At 39.5% G+C, this 18112-nt stretch overlaps 1 protein-coding gene across 5 annotated transcripts in view; it reads right to left on the bottom strand.

The window, feature by feature from the left end:
• Window positions 1–18112, bottom strand: part of rxraa (retinoid X receptor, alpha a) — an 84795-nt gene that overhangs the window by 25348 nt on the left and 41335 nt on the right. For 3 of the 5 annotated variants that reach the window (XM_079486293.1, XM_079486295.1, XM_079486297.1), the window contains exon 3: window positions 2964–3198. In XM_079486293.1, coding sequence (XP_079342419.1) covers window positions 2964–3198 — 235 coding nt within the window. Of the gene's footprint in view, window positions 1–2962; window positions 3199–18112 lie in introns of all 5 variants that reach the window. The other 2 variants (XM_079486294.1, XM_079486296.1) reach the window with 1 other exon arrangement.

Here is an 18112-nt window from a genome sequence, read left to right as displayed (position 1 = left end):
ACTGTGTTTTCTGTTTGGCCAGTGAAGATATTATACCGGCAGTATGTCTGGAAGTGATGCTGTTGAAACGTGATCAGTCCATCCTTACTTTAGTTCTTTCTTCCCACAAATCTTGAGATCACATCTGAATGTGAAATAACAAAGGAGACACATTTTCCTCATTAGAGGCCCTGTGAAAGTATCTCAGTCAAGGCCAGTGTTTGGATTCAACCCCCCTACTGGCTTCAATACTTCCCTGAAAAGGGTTCTCTAATAACTGTAAAATCAAGAGGTGCAATTTTTCCTCACCGTATATGTGATTTAAACATGCTCCAATTTAAACAAATGTAAGGCATCTCATATTTGATGTCTTAATCTTTTTAATCAGCCTTGGAGTTATTATGCCATCATGCATGTTAAAGGGATAGTTCACCCGATTTACATTTACAGACTATATATTTTGAAAAATGTTGTTAACTGGAACCCATCACAGGGGTCATGAATAAGGGACTTTTTCACTTGCTGGTTTTATAACCTTAGAAACAACTCCATAATAACTTAATATATACCATTACACATTTAAATCAACCACATCAAGAATTTTAACAACAACCTCATGCTTTCTCATGCAATCTGTGCCGACCACAAACACTATTATTAGTACCATGCAGCACGTCACACTTCCCTCAATGAGTGGCCACGACATACTTCATGGTGAGTGTGTAACAGCTTTAAATCAAGTTCAGACATGTGTTTAAACCTCACTGACAGTGTGTGAAAGTAGCCGATTAAACTCTTCAGCTCACTTGAAATGATTTCTTTGTTGTTTGTGAATGAAGGCGCAACATTGACTGAGGAGTCACACGCAATGACTGAATACAGTAAATAGGTTAAGATCACTTGTATTTAATCTGCTCTCACACTCTTGTGTGAGTAGGGCAATCCTCACTAAGTAAAGGTTATCAGGTCATTTCAGAAGAATCAGGAAATGAACAAACAATCGAGAAATCCACCAAAAGTGACCGAACGTCAAAACAAAAGGGCATTGTACGGGATTGCTATCTCTCGGTGTGGTTGTTTAAAGAGGTACATGTTGTTATCATGTGAAACTGCACAAACCAAAACCAGCCAGACTAAACGGACACGTACACTATAAACCAGAAAAAAAACGATTGTTTTACACTCATGACACTGAGAGCAATGATAAAATAGAGTAAAATTCCTTAAATATTACTGAAATATATAAAATAATTAATAGAAAACAAGCGACGACTTATAGACGGTTTCATCAGACACACGTGCCTGGCCCGAAGTTAACTTTCGGTCTGTTTGTTGTTGGGTCTGGCTAGTAGCTAATAATAACTATTCATATTTTATTTATATTTTTATTATATTATTTGTATTACTATTTCATTGTATATTTGTCTAAAATAAACAATTTGTTGAATTTTATTGTATGTTGACTTTATTAAGGAAAGAATTTGTTCCCTTTTAAGTTTAGCCAGGTAACGATTCTTCTACTTGTAACCCATATAAAACTAGCTAGACATATTTTTACCTTGCTAGCTAATGTTATTTATTTTGCTTTTTATCAGAAAGAATGGACCACAAGGACTCTATCCTTTGTAGATGTGTACTGGAAGTTATGTTTGGGCCACAAAAGCGCAAATAAGCAGTAAAGTTTGTTAATGTTGTTCCCTTGAAACCGTCTATACAATTTGAAACCAACAATACAACTGAATATACGACTGAAGGCAAAACTTTGTGAAAATCCTTTCAAGTTCAAAATGTAGTAAAAAGAATGTATATGCGAGAGAAAAACAAGTAAATAATTCATGTCACATAACACTATAAAAATAATACTGCAATACAATAACAGTTGCATTGTCTGAAAATATGGTTCATTTAAATGTGTACGCAAATGAACATTTAAACAAAATCTGATCGCTGTGTAAGTCTACAAGCCTAAGTGTTTTGGGCAGGCGTGAGGGTGGTCTTTTTTCCGGATCCTCAGAGGTTAACTACAGAGGGGCAGAGTCACAACCCTGTTCCACCCTGCTGGGCCTGAAAACAGGCAGTCAACCGAGCGCTAAACGTAAGTGACAAATGCCGTGTGACTCAAATCACCTTCCATCAGACAGGCCTCTGAACCCCATGACTGCTGCCCTTACCAAGCAGACTGAGAAAGTGAGGAGAAAAACCGAGCAAGAGAGACAGAGTGGGGGTGGAGACGAACACCTTGAGGAACAAACTAATCCGATTTAATCACTTACAAAATGACTGTGGATGGACAGTTTTAAAGACCAGATTTGAAAAACTAAATCTATATTGATCTACCACTACTAAAAAAAAGGCGAGACATGTCTGTGTCGGTCACGGCATTAAACAACAGCCCAAAATCTCAATTTGAAATGACTTCACAGGATGGACGCTGTCAATCTAAAACACAAAAACTGTCGGTTAAGCCACAGAAGTCATCAATCAGAAACGACGTCGTTTTTTCCTCACATACCATTACATGTGACTTTGAGACTCTTGTTACTCTTTGGATCTGGTTGTCAAAGAAAACTAGGACATGGCCAGCTTTGATGTCTTAATTTTGAGCCTTTTTTAAATGACAAAGAAATATGCAGCCCTATTTATGGAACAAAAGACAAGATTATTGGAAAGAGAGAGAGAGAGAGGGAGAGCATCTATGGGTCTTTAACTACCAATTGCATTTAGTCTTAATACCCCTTTACTAAATAAACATTTTGCACCATTTTGTTTACATTTTTCTTATTTGTAAGTACATGCTTTGGCTTGTATGTAATACAAATAATACTTAAATTACAGTTAAGAGTGTAGGGTCTGCAGATGAAAACTGGCCAATTGAGAAAAATCTGGCACATTTAAATAAAAAACTTGATGTTAAAAATAAAAGACAATTTCTAAATCAATAACAGGCACACCCACAAAAGTGAGTCTCAGAGTGTGGCCCTACCTGCGGACTGATACTGGGGCCGTATCCCATCCCCGGTGAGGCCATTGAATGTGGCCCCATGTGCGAGCTGATAACAGAGAAAGGAGAGCCCAGTCCATTCATGGGTGAGCTCAGAGTGCTAATGGGAGAATGCAGCGACCCCGAGTGGCCTAAAGAAGTCGGGCTCAGCAGAGATGGGTGCATCCCCCGGTGGGACGTGGGTGAGCTGAGAGGGGAGGACGTCATTGGTCCGGAGTCTGTGGGTGAGAGAGGAAGACGTTAGGAAACGGGTCACTTTGAACTATTCCTATAGCTTTGCGATAAGATTTTTGATTAAAAACATTTCACAAATGCTGCTGTAAGATGGAAAGAGATCTGATGTGACCGTTTTTAAGTGACAAACTTTGCACACTGTCAGATTATTTTGAGAGTGAAACCTTCACTGTGATTATTTATCATTCACCGTTTATGAGGTTTGAGAATGCATTAAGAAAAGAGAGAGAGGGAGAGCGATACAAGGTCAACAGCCTTAAGGATGCTTTTTGATTAGGTAGCAGATTCTCATTTCCTTCTTCCACACAATTTCGTTCCGTCCTCATTCCTCGCACCATTCGTTGCTCTCTCATTTGCCTTGAACCCGTCCGTCACGCTGTCAGCTGTCACCCAAAGACATGAGGGTCTATATGTCAGTCATGCACCGGTGACAGGGCCATATTTCCTGTGTCCATGACTGCTTACTTTCACTCTCATTAACCTTGCCTCTCCTCCTTGTACTTGGCTTACTTTCACACTTCTTCCACACACCTCTGATCTACCTCTTTCTTTCACACCGAGAGAAAGCCTCAAGCATGTTTCTGGCAGAGCTGGTGGGTCATTTAAAATGGCTCTAAACACACAAGTGGACACGTTTTGCATGAATCTTGATTCGTCGCTCATTATCAGGCAGAACGGGAAGAACAAAATGTATTCAATTTACCTTCACATCACTTTCCAAAGCCACTAAAAAAATCCAGAGACATTTTGAACCCATGGCTAGATCAAAAAGGGAAAACACCAACTTTGGGTTTAGTTAACATTGAAAATATGTATAAACCCAACAATGGGTTAAAAACAAACCATTTTATTTTCAACCCATGTTTGGATCAAATATAAACATTTTCTGAGTTGACCTACCCAAACAAATAACCCTTTTTGTTGAAACAACTTCGCCTATATGACAAACACAAAGTGATCTATAGAGTACCTAAAAGCAATACTTCAGTAAAATTACAAATATCTTGCCAGAAAAGTAACCTTTTAGAATTTGACTTGAGTATAAGGAACAGATAAATATTGTACTTAAGTATCAAAAGTACTTTTTATATCAAATCTACTTAAGTATTTAAAGTGAAGTTGAAGCAAAATATGTTTCTGATCAAAAATGGTACTTGCATATAAATGTACAACTTTTAAAAAGCTCCATCTCAAGGTCAGTCATTTTATCTGGAACATGTTACTAAATTGTTAAACTATCAAAATACAAGTTCAGAAACCACATCTTTATAACTTTACTTTATAAATTTTAACTTTATAAAAGAGTAGTTCCCTACCACCCCAATATTATCCCTCAAAGAGAACAAAATCAAGACAAATCTGTCCGGCCCTTACTTCTTTCCTTGCATTTCTCTTACAGTAACAACCCAGTAATTTGATAATTATTGAAACATAACAATGAGCCGTTTATCTTTAAAAGTAGCAGCACATTAAAACCTTGTGTTGAAATGATCCGCAGAGAGCATCTTTTTGCACTTGCACAGCGAGCTTTAACCAATGATTGGTTCAGCACTGTCATGGTAACCGGAGCGCAGTCTATTTCAGTTTTGTTTCAATGCTTTTTTTTGTAGTAACAAACATGCTTATGGAAAATGTATCAGAGTAAAAATACATTTGGTTCAGGAAATGTAGTGGAGTTAAGTACAGATACTCCAAAAAAACTTAAGTACTGTACTACAGTGTTACATTACATCACTGAATGAACCCAGAATTTAAATAGATAGACATTAACACAAGTTCCAGAATGAAGTGCTTCAATAACTACAAATTCCAAAACTAGCTAAGACCACCACTGTTAACTTTGGACCAAAACTGCAAGCCTGTTACTCGTAGCACAGTTTTTGTTTTAATTGTCCTTTTATTAATAAAAAAATCTGTAGGTACAACTCTACTATGTCCCACATAAACGCCTCAGATTTCTACAAATCCGCAGGTGCTGATGCACAGGTCTGTTCAACATCCACCAGAAACAACGAAACAAAGAACATCCCCAAACCTTCATACATTTCATGATTTACCACCCTTACGCAACCACCAAGACTCACAACAGGCTTGTTTCATAAGGCTGCACAGAATAAGGATGATGTATTACTCAATTAGGTGACAGTTGAGAAAAAACAGCGTGTCCAGTCTGTGTTTTCCAGCAGCTCTGTGTCTCCACTTGCCTGATGTCACGTCACAGTGTCTGCTGATGAATTCCAGCCCAAAAGGCACTCGAGAGGACGGATGCAGTATGCAAGGAGTGGGAACAGAGGGGGGGGGGGTGGTGGGCTTGTCAGCGAGGTATGCTAGCGGCTGCCTGCTTGCCTGCTAAGATCCGCCACGCCAAACACTTCCCCTACATCCTGCCCTCCCCCTGAGCCCTTCCTGCAAACACCCTCAAATCAGGCCCAGCGGGGCGAGATGCTACTGTCGGCGCACAAACACACACATTCACACCCACGGGTTGCCAAAAAACAGCCATTAATTAATTTGCTAATGTCATGGTGTCACATAAACAGGAACGCCGTATTCGTATCACATGGAAGTTATTATTCCGTCTAATGAGGGTTTTCTCTTAAACCGCTGCACACCCCTGTCGCCCTAGAGAGGGTTTAGCAACACTTTGATGCCAATCTGTCAGACTACAGCTGCGGGGACACAGCTGATCCAGGGTCAGCTGAAAAAGCCATCGATGTCCATTCTGGTTTGGAAGTTATTCTGAAGGTTTGCCAATATATCAGAACCTCAAAAGACAATAAAACAGCCAATCAGAAAATATTTGTAGAATAACTGTAGAAAACATGTAGAGATTTATCTTCATTGATAGTTTTTTTATGTCACATCATAGGACACGTGTGGTTTATTTGTCAACTACCCATATACTTCTTTACATCATGTGCATAATGTTATACTGAATGTCACATGTCCAACCACATCTTCTTTGTGGTGTGTGTTTGTATACTTTGTTGCCAGTCGGTGGTGTGTTCCTATCAGTGAAAGCAAGAGTTGCCAGATCAGGATTACAGAGGGATAAAAGGGCTCTTATTTAATCCACCCTAGAGAGGGGCACAGCTGGTGGAAAACAGGACAGAGAGAGAAAGAGAGAGAGAGAAAGAGAGAGAAAAAGTTTTAAACACAATATAATAAATAAGCACATTATTTTATACAGTCACGCACGCCTAATCCAATAAAATCAAGCAAGACTGTACAAATATGATACAAATATTCAGAATCTCTTTTATTCTGTCAATTTTGCCCAAAACATAACAGGAGGGTTAAGAAAACCCCATCCAAGTCATGAGGGTGCTTCCTGAAGCACACCACATGAATATGATCGCAAGATTAGATAAGATCAGGTAAGACTGGAAAGGTTTAAAGTGGCAGCCCTCCAAGCTTCGAAACCGCGCCAATACACAGCTGTCACTACGGCAGATCAGCTCAAAGGCATCTGACAGCTACCAACGGCAAATAAATCAGATCGAATCAGTATCATTATCTCTCTCGTTCGCCTCTGGGGCGCGTCGGCGAAAGGTGAGTAACAGCTTGACATTTCAGGATGGTTAAGTTTGGGGGTGGGGATCACGCTAGATTTTGTGTTCCGTTTTCACAAGCGCAGGAAACCGGGTAGAGAAGAAAATACGTGACGTTAAAAATGTATACCTACACTGTGTATGTATGTTTTTGCAGAGCAGAAAAACATTCAATCCAACAAATTGAACTTTTTTTTATAAAAAGGAGTAGCCTGGTTTACAGTGCCACAGGAAGTTTTACACAATATTTAAATATCTGAATGCGTTATTACATACTAATTTTAATTTTTTATTAAAAACAAAAGCCCTGGAGTATGACATCACATCCTATTATGTCTCCCCCTGAAGACTTGGCTGCCTGTCAGGCAATATTCAGGGCACCCTTCTCCAACGGGGCGGCTTCAGGCATCTAAATAGGGGTTGTAGAGAACCCAACAATCCTGAAGCTGGCCTACGGTGGAGCTCTACTCGTCCTGTGTGGGTAATGAAGACAGAGGGTCAAACAGAAGGTAAAGAATCAGATCTCATTAGACATCTCGCTCCGTCACATGATACTGAAGGACCACACACGCACATCAACACACATGCACACGCCTCAAGTTGAGACTGCTGGTGTGGTGACTACATGACTAATATGTGCACTTGAAAGGAGTTGAATGGCTGGAATGGCTTGGTCGAGAGATCTCTGCTTCACAGGTCTGCTGTGACAGGCACTTAAGACACAGCATTTGTATTCAATGCACTTATTGCTCCGGGCTCATTACATCTCCATCAAGGAACAAAGTGAGCATGCACGATACATAGTGAGCCAAGATACATAGAGGCACATGTAATGAATGACTTGCCGTTTAAGCAGACCTAAAGAATACAAGAGAGTAGATTTGCTTTCTATTCTTGCAGATCTTTTGATATGAGTTTTATTTCTGTGAATTCATTTTGCAAAATCATGCAAGTGCATAATGTCGAAGTTTAATTTACTGCATCTGAAAATAATAATGCATCCACTCTATTGATCTACAGGAACGGTTCATCTGGTTCTCCTCGCTGTCTGAACAGAGCCGGTCCTGAGGTGTCCTGTCAGTGTAAGAGACCAGCATTCAAAAGAAAGGTCTGCATTATGAATGAAAAACAGAAACAGAGCAGCACAGAGCTGACAACAGCTGTTCATCTCTATAATTCATCCCTTCACGCTGAGAGGAAGACACGAGAGAGAAATTTTAGCATCATATGGCTCCATCTCATCTAATGAATGAATTATATATAGATGATATAATACACAATCTTATATGATACTGTGTATGAAAATATATTAAGCTCATGAGACTGACTTTCTTGTCAGTGGATAAAGCACACTGCCCATATATTTGCATTTTTTCATATATGTGACCCACCAGGCTAAAGTCTCAAAATCTAAATCTGAGACAACTAGCATCAAAGTTTGATTTCAACCATTCATTTCACTATGACTTTTTTGAGTTTTTGACATTAGTCAGTATTAAAGATATCAAGATTATATTTTCACAGAATGTTTTTTATATTATGTAGGATGATTTTATGTAGAAAACAGTAAATCACAGACTGGGTCACACATTTAATGTATAATAAAGAATAAATGGCATATTTAAAACAAAAAAAATTCTAGAAATTGTAGGTTTCATGTAAAAAAACAATACAGACTGTAACAGCACGGTAACAATTTATTACGTCCATGCAACCTCAACATAAGATCAGTTCATCTTTGTTTTTATTTTGCAGTTCCTAGCCAAATTTGGATTTCCAAAATCTTTTACCTACCAACTCAGCCCTATAACCACTAGGCTACACCAACCCCTTCATACACTGCCAAACGAAAAACGCCTTTCAAATCTTGCCTGATGTAAAAACAATTCACCACAGATCCACAAAACCTGAACTGGCGCAAATGTTGAACAGAAAGAGGGCACAGCAGGCACGTCGCTGATCCTACCACGTTAACATCAGCTTTTCCGTACTGTACATTAGGGATCTCTCCGCTTTTGTTTCCGAAAGCCAATCCGCACCACTTTTACAGGAAAATCCCGGTCATATCCCATCCCCCCTGACAACATCTACAAAAGCCCAAACAAACACCTCGCGAGCGACCGCCGGCCGGGGACTTTCAACTAATACACTAAAATATGTTGAGACTTTTTTTGGGGGTAAGTGATACACAATCTATTTTTCATAAAGATGATTGGCAGTGGATGCTGATTTTTTGAAGCCCATAGACCGTGGGTGTCTGACGGGAAGATGAAACAGTAATCATTTGCAAGAGACAGCTCAGGTCTATTCGTAGGTAAAGACGAGAGGGGAACACAGCGACTTCCTGAGGAACTTTAAAGCGGGAGCTTGAATTAATGCCGGCACTAAAAATAAGATCTGCCAACAGGAGAGAATAGAGATGATATTCTGGATAGTTTAACTTTGCCGGTGAAAAACAGCAGAGGGGTGACAAGCAAACAGCCGCCTTGGCCTCGATGACACCCGGAGAGGCAGAATCTGCAGACTAACAAGCAACATATTTACAGTATGTTACGCTTCTGTGATACTTATCATTAGTGTTACTGTTGTCATTACTGCTGCAACTGCAGCTGTTGTTTATTGTTGTGGATACAGAATGGAGCCCATTTAGCGTGTGGAAATCTTTGATGTGTGAGTGTGAGAACACAGCGAGACCGGCCCGGCGAAGGGATTAATCTGCCATTTTTGTGTATGTGTGTGTGTTTGTATAAACAGGCTAATCGGTCGCGCGCTGTGTAAGCAATGGAAGTAAATAGAGCTGGCTGATGTGTTTACTCTGACTCTGGGAGTGCTGGCGGCCGGTGCGAGGACCAGAGCCAAGAAGAACACAAAGCGCGGTGAAGGAGGCCCTGTTTGAGGACGGAGCCTGGTGCTCCTTCACACCCCACCCTGGAGACCCACTCACCTGTCAGCACACAGAGACTAAACGCAGGGTGTGTCGTGGTGTGAGCCGCCGCGAGACGCAGAGGCATGCTGGGATAGCCACAGTGGGCATTTTACTTTTAAACTACTTTCCTACCTGGGAGCTAATGTTCTGGAACAGGAGACAAAAAATGAAGGTTAATGTAAATATTTTGCAGGATAGAGTCTTAATGTTTTGTCATGAGGTATGGTTACATTAGATTCATAAGTCAAGAGCAGAACTGCAAGTGTACAGAACTCATGAGCAATAAAATGAGATGTTCTTTTCATAACAGGGCTTTTAAAGTCTTTGAATCAAAAAGCACAATAATGCATTTATTGAAAATTTGACCGTGGATCTTATTTTCACAAATTTGTTTTACCGCCACATTAGGGATGTCTCCACAATTGTTAACCAAGAAAAATAAGCCAAAGTCATGCATGACAAGCAAGAGTTTTTCGATTTCGTATAACAATAAATATATTTCCATGACTAACTATTGAGTATTATATGTCACTGGACACAGAATGTACGATGTAGATCCTAAAACATTGAAAATGGTTGAGAAGAAATGTTATTGTGAAAACAATATCACGCTTTTATTCAAGAAAAATGCAAGCAGTTCTTGAAATGAAGGCAGCACCAAAAGCATTTAATGTGGTGTCTTTGTACAGCCGCAAAAAAAATTAAGAGACCATTCCAAATTTTCATTTAGTCAGCATTTAGAGATGTATTGAGTCCATTCCAGTCTGTTGAATTTCAACTAAATCAAATCTCAGGAGTAAAAGTCATTCAACAGGAGTGTGAAAGACTGACAGCATTACAAAACTGTGATAAAAAACAAGATTATCACATTAAAAAATATTTTGAACTTTTCCTAAATACATGTACAAATATAACTGTTGCATTGCTTCAAAGTGAATATGAACTTGTTTTCTTTTCAGTATTTGATGTTTGCAAATAAATACAATATTTTTATTTGAAATTTGGAAGAAATATTGTTAGTAGTACCAAAATGATTATTTTACCTAAACACATACCTATAAATAGTAATAATTTTAAAATGGTCTCTTTATTTTTTAATGGGTTTATGTCTTAATTCCAAACCCTTAATACGGACGATGGCAAAACATCACAGAAAAAGTGTCTACAACCAATTGGAATGTTTTTGGTGTGGCTACAACCTATTGGATTCTTTTTGATCAACTTCCTGTCACAACAGGAAATGAACACAAAAAAAGACAAATGCACTCAAAAAGCGAACTAATGGGGCTTTTGTATAAAAATTTGAGTTTTTTAGTGTACTGTACATATTGTATTTTGAGGAAATAACAACCAACAAAGGAGACACACTTAGCCGCACACATAAACAGAGATTATAGTTGCTATCGCTTCTCTTATCCTGCTGTAAACATCACGCTGATCTGATATGGCGCAATTGTTCTCTTTAACTCAGAGGTGATACGAGCCTTTCTCTGAGCCAACACACACACACACACACACCAAAACACACACAGTCCAATCTTACGGCCTCCCTTTACCAACACAAAGCTATTTCTAAATGTTATTTTTAATTTTTGGTATAGCCTGTTTGATTTAACCAGTTATTTTGGAGAGAATCCAGCTGTGCGATGGGGGAAAAACAAAAACATCAGAAATCTTTGATGTAGCGCAGTTGCTGCTTTGTTTAGAAGTAATAATTTCGGGAGGGTGGGGAATGAGACAATAACTCATTTGCAAAACAATGTGGCCGCATTGTTTCAAAAATACGCACCCAGAGACACAGCGCAAGCACCAGACGACTTGTTACTGTTTATACAATCCTGATAATGTTACAGATACAATCTCACTCTGTCAAAGTTAGTCAACAGGCGCCTGTCAATTACACAATCTCTTGAGCCTTATGAATAGTTGAGGAAATGCAAATCATTTTTTTTAAGGAAAGGAGAAAATGTGAGTGTACCCTCGATACTATGATGCTGTGAGCGGTTGCCAATTTGTTATATGCGGTTAACATTATATTCATTTACATTCTAAGCCCAAGTACATATTATTTTCATCTTAAGCAAAACACTGGACAAGTAAGCAGATTTGCACACACAGACATCTGCTCTCATTCAAAAACTCTTTCATTCAAAGTACAGCCGTCTCCCACAGATCCGTCTCTTTGTACCTTTGTGCTGCGGCTACGGTCGCATTTCAGATCTTTTTAAAAAGCTCAAAGTTATCAAATGAGTGTAGCGGTAGGCGGCGGGCTTATTTAAAGTCCGGTGCAGGGAGGGCTGAGTCTCCTCCATTGAGCTCTGTGACAGTCGAGGACATGACAGCGAGGGTAATTACGCGCCGCCGCCCGTGGCATCCCTCCCTGGAGAGCCAAAGCCGTCTCTCATCGTTCCTGAGTGGAGTCCCGCCATCTCTAAACTAGGAAAATATACTTCGAGACAGCCGGCCTGTGTCCCAGCAGCACCAATGACAAGAATGGCTGAAACAAGTGGTGAAACACACTTTCATTTCGAATCTACAAACAAATAAGTATTAATACCTTACCAGGAACAAGTCCCATGGCGACAACCTTAATGCCAACAGAAAGGCCCGCTGGGGTTTTATTAAGGAAGGCATTAGAGAATTATTAGACGTCCATGCTGCTCTGGCTTTGCTGGTCAGCTCTCTCCTGAGTAGATCAGGCTTCTTGCTATCTCAGACAAACAGGAAGTGTAGGTTTAACGCAGTGTTTCCGTGGGTTCTGGTTTTGTCTCAGGATTGCGCAAATTGAGAACACTGAATCAAAGCGAACATGCAGAGGACGATTTTATCTGGCGAAACCACACAGAAACAGAATGACAGAAACCATACGTGTTGTAAAACTCGCACTGTCTGGCCGACTAGTCAATTCGTTCTATCATGACTAACTGTTGACTAAATTCCTCTATCTATAAAATGCACGAGTAATCTTTGTGTAGTAACCTATTATGGCCAAATATAATAAATAAAAAATATAAAAACACCATATTTAAATATCACCCACTCATTGTTTAGTGTCTGCGGACTCGATCGATTCTAAAATACAACATTACTGTACTAAAGGTATGAGAACTCCATAAAAACTAACCACGATGGCCAGGTTTGAGAGAGTTGGTTTTCTAGCATCTCCCTAGCTGTCTTTATAGGGCTTGAGGGGAGTCTGGTGGTCTGGCGCCTAGATTTTACACATCCCAGAAGTCCTCGCTGCAACCACAGCAGCCCCTTTCAGGCGTGCATACACAAACTTGAACCAATTTTAAAAAAGGAAACAAAACCAGACTACAGAGGAAGGAACAATAAAGCGTGATATGCGGCTCAATGTTTCCGAAGTCTGGATTTGAGAGGGTCTCGACCAATCAGATGGCCGTGATTAAATTTGATGGTCATTACATGAGCGAGGCTGTTGAGTCCATCGAGGCGCAGTGTGGAATTTGTCACTTCCTCTGTGCTCTGTGTGTGTGGCTGTGAGTCTATTTCTAGAAACAGATACTGTATTCACTCTCTGTTCTGCAGTGTATCGAGAAAACAGGTCTTGCTAATTCATGTAAATCTTCCAGGGTATCGCCCGCCGTGGGAGTTAGGTTCAAGTGTGCTACACTTGGCAACACTGCCCGCTTCAGTGGTTGGAATGTGTAAGCAAAAACATTCAAATGTATGCGTTTGGTGCTGAGTGAGAGGGAGGTTATGATGCCTTTACATTTTAATGTGGCGTTATTTTCCTCTTAATTAATATGAATTATTGTTTACGAAAATGTAATATAAATACATCAAGAGTTTATTAAAGTTAATGTGCCGATTCACACCGGACACAGTAGTGCTATTGAAAAGCATGATGGAGATAAAAAATGAGACCTGTCAAAACAGTCATATAACAAAGTTTTTGTTTATCATTTCTAATGAAGCTGTCAATACCTTAACTCAGACATTTCCAACACCAATATATCCACCACACCAATATGTCCATCAATGTCCAGGGCTGTACAGTGTGACAAATGTCGCACATGCTACAGAAAATCGCTCTTTGCAAAGAATTTAATGGTGTAGCACGCGTTGTGCTTACAGTTTGACAGATGCATAAGACATAGCGCCGCTGTTTATGTGAAGCCAAAATAAAAGTCTGCTCAATTTGAACCAGATGATAAAATAATTAACGTGTTGTAAATTTAAACACTGTAGTAAACACATAGTATACTTTAGTATATTTCAACCTTTCTTTAGTAAATATTATAGTACACAAGGAGTTTTACCGTAGTTTACTGTAGTAAATACTATAGTATACTACAGTATTTTTATGGACAAATGTATTTTACTACTGTATAGTCAAGCATTGGAAAAAGGGAAAAACTAATTTGGGGAAAACTAAAAGTAAATTTCTACATTCGTATAACGTTAATGTCCTTATTCAGTTACCAATGTTATTTATGTGATGACCTGCACTTGTGTTTTTTTAAAGATGATAAAAGACGTATACTAGTGCAGCAAACTGCTGCAAAACTTTACACCTCTGTCATAAAACTGTCCCCAAGTGTCCTTAAAAAGCTGCTTTAAAACCATAATTTCATGCCCCATAAAAAGTGCAATTTCTTTCTTACACAAAGCCATGGAAGAAACATTGTACGTTTTAAATGGTTAAATACTATGTTGACAAATCAGAGTAGGCATACTTAGATATTTGTTAGGCACAGGTTAGATAGTGACAAACATAAAGGGTGACTAACAATAATGATTTATGGAAAACATTTTAATCACGAAATATGGAGAGAAGTTTCAGAAGGAATACAGTAGGTATGTGTGTGATTTAGTATACCAGAGCCAGTTCTTTTTGCTTTTTGTGTCGCAGGAAGACAAGAGGACCAGTTCCCATTTCAGCTGTAAAAAAAGTACCACCCAGAAAAGGTGCTTTCGGTAAAGGCCCTGAATTTATTAACCACATAACATGCCTTTAAAATCTCCCTCCATTTTATGATTATTTGTCTTTTGTCCTCGGTTCTGCTCGGCTCAGTGTCCCGCTAATGAAACACAAATGGGGAGAGATCAGTTTTCTGGCGAGCGGCTATAAGATTGTGGAGGCCTTGGGGTGGGCCGCTCCAGCCTCCCCCTGTCTGGAAGAGTAGAGAACAGTTGTGCGGAACCCTGAGGTGGGGATCTGCTCTGGGAAACTATGAGTCTACGTGCGGCAGGAAGAGGCCTTGCGGGCCGGGGTGAACGCGTGCTCTGCACTGGAGGGGGTGGCCCGTGTGTGTTTGTATGTGCATATGGAAGCGTGCTATATGTCTCATGAGGAACGTGCAGTCCTCACCCACACTCTTCCCTTCGTCTGCAACAAACAAACAAACAACAACATGGAACCCAGCGGGCTGCACTTCCAAGACAAACGACCAACATTAGCGAGGGAAGTGTGTTCTTTTTGAATAATGAGATTTCCACACAAAACACATCCACTCCCCTGCACACAAACACGCACACAAATTCTGTATACTGTACACCTCATAAAAAGCCTGTTAAAGTTTCTAGAGAAACTCAATAAAAGTATGATCTTACCTTCTTATCTACCAACATTGAGAGGAGGAAGGCAAAATGCCAAGACAGATATGTAGAAAACATCAAATTTAAATTTTTGCAAATTAAAAGTCTGCAAAATAGAAAAGTGCATTCACTTAAATGAATACATTTAAATAATTCAACCTATTCACTCAAAAATATTAATCTAATCACTCAAATATTTGGATAAAATTCAGAAATTCTAATAAAACAAATAGGAAATTATAGTGAGATGATCGTGAGCACGATTTGCTTAAAAAAGAAAAAATATACTGTACATATCAATTTATATCAATAATATATATCATATTTTTATGTGCACTTTTATTATATAAAACCTAACAAACCTTTTATTGTTGGTTCATAAGCTTAAGTTTGCTATTATACATAACGTTTATGTCAACACAGTGAAAATGTGTCTCTACCTACAACATTAAGACACTCACACTAAAAATTTACATAAAAATATACAAAAACTGTAAAAATACCATAAAATCGTTAAACGTTACATTCTGCCATACACATGCATATATAAACTTGCGTATGAATTTATGTGCATGCATACTCTTACTCGTGTATTAACATGACACACATTTTCAATTGCCCAAGGCTGTCCAAAAGACCATTGGTTTGTTACGTACTTGTATAATGCAAATACATTCATACATTTTTAACTGGCTAAAGTATCCAAATCATTTTGGTGCTGCTCTATTAGTCGGTCATAGTAATCAAGCGTATAAATATGAAACCATACAAATCATCTCTGACAGGCATGTTTATTAAATAAACCATCACAGAAATTGACACCTTCATGACCATTTGGAGTCCGCGTGTCCCTTCTACTCGAAATACACTCCTACAGCATGAAAGTTTTGACTTTTCTAACAGTGCTTCTCTCTCTCGCTGCTGTTCTCATCAGAGGGACTCCCCTGGGGCTCTGGATAAACCAGGTTCAGAGAGAGTCTTTTATACCGAGCGATGTGAGGTGCATACTGACTACGGTTCCTTCGTGTTACTCATTGTTAAACGCTGCATGTCCAATTAGCTTTGTCTCTCGACGCCCATCATAGCTCTGCCCTGGACGCAAACAAACCGCCATTATCACACCTCCGAATGTACAACCCTAAAAAAAAAAAACACTTCAAACGTTTCGCCCCTCTTATGCCTAATCAACCTCAGGGCGACTTTAAGTCATCGCCCAGCCCTTCTGCAAAAGTCGGAAAGACATCAGAGAGCTTGTACAAGAGCGGGAGACCAATAAAAGGCTGCTTTTCGTTGAAAAAGGTGTATGAAACCAAAAGCGCTTTTAATCAAGCGGAGGCTGGAAAGCCCAGACCTCTCCGCTGCTAAAGAAATGACATGTGCCTAAAAGCTCGACCTGTCCGAGTGGATTATAGTCGTTGTGTGCTCGAAAGGGACATCAACTGTCCTCTTTATTCCTAAAGGAGACGCAAAACTAGAGAGAATGACTGAGTGCTGTATATATAAGCACATTTCGTCTCGCTGTTGGCTCTCATTGGCCCATGACATGTCAAAATAGTGATTTTGTTTCAAAAGAGCGATTCAATTTAGCCACTTTCTTCTCTCAGGCACACATAAGCATTAAAACCGCTCTTAGTTTTTCAACTTCAAATGTTTTTGAGTTCCATGAGTCACATTTTCATTTCGCCGCGCAGAACAATTCTTTCTTAGTATTATCGACGGCTGTTTTTCCAAACAAGAAGCGTCTTATGATGTAATGCAGCCGCCGTTCCTAAACGATGTGGCTTTTATGAAACTTTTAAGATACAACTCATATTTCATGAGACCCACAGTGCCCAACCATACAACGTTGTAACTGGCTAACTCGTGAAAACCCAACATTCACGAGGTGTTGTGATTGGCACCCTGAAACATGTTTAAGAAAGCAGGTGCTTTTCATTGGCTCGCAGGAATAGCCCCATAAATCCAGAGTCTTGATTGGCTACAGTTAGTTCTGGAAAGTCAATACCAGGTGACTTTGTGGGCACAGGATGGCCTAAATACACACACACACCTTTAGAGACTCCCAACGCCGGACCACCTGAGTACCCCAACCACAGCAAACCAAATCAAGGTCTGCTGACTCCTGACGTTCCTCTGTTTCTGCTGGCCGAGAGTCAACAGACACAAGACGAACCCGAGAACAACATTAAGGCAAGCTTTCGGCAGGATTTTCCACAAGCCGTGCGGCTTTCTTTTACCGCTTTGACTTACAGTAAGACGGCAGAGAAAAAAGTTCTTCATGACGCAGAACAAAACGATGAAGCTCACATTACATGCTTTTCCCTGTCGCTGAAATTAACAACTTGACGTTGTAATACAGAAATTTCACGCTTCTGTGATGTGAGAGGCAGAATGTACACTTCCCTATTCAAGAGCCGAAAATACCATGAAAAGATAAGATGGAATCCACCGGAACTGTGTTAAATATTTCACAGAGGTATTCTCATAGTTACAGATAAACATCTTAACACCACTGGCTACAGATCAAAACAGACGAGTGCGTAAAATAATAATAAGACGGTAGTTAAACCATCATGGCCAATTAGTTAGCACTGATCTGTAGGGCTCGGTGTTTCCTTCATTAAAGAAATTCAAAGCGCCCACACACATACAAACAAACACGTGCAAGATAAAAAAGAAAATCACATTCTTACGAAGTATCTCTGTCTTGTCCAGTAAAACAAATCGAAACATCTTTAAAAAAAAAGATGAATGCATTAGACAAGTAAAACTATATTAAAGCTTGAATAAAACTGCTTTTCTATCTGGCACACTAAACACGAACACAGAAAAAAACATCCAGTAAGATAAGGAAAAAAG

The sequence above is a fragment of the Barbatula barbatula genome (assembly GCF_947034865.1).
Source record: "Barbatula barbatula genome assembly, chromosome: 22".
Lineage (NCBI taxonomy): Eukaryota > Metazoa > Chordata > Actinopteri > Cypriniformes > Nemacheilidae > Barbatula > Barbatula barbatula.
Note: the sequence above shows the minus strand (reverse complement) of the source record. Positions and strands in the feature narration are given on the sequence as shown.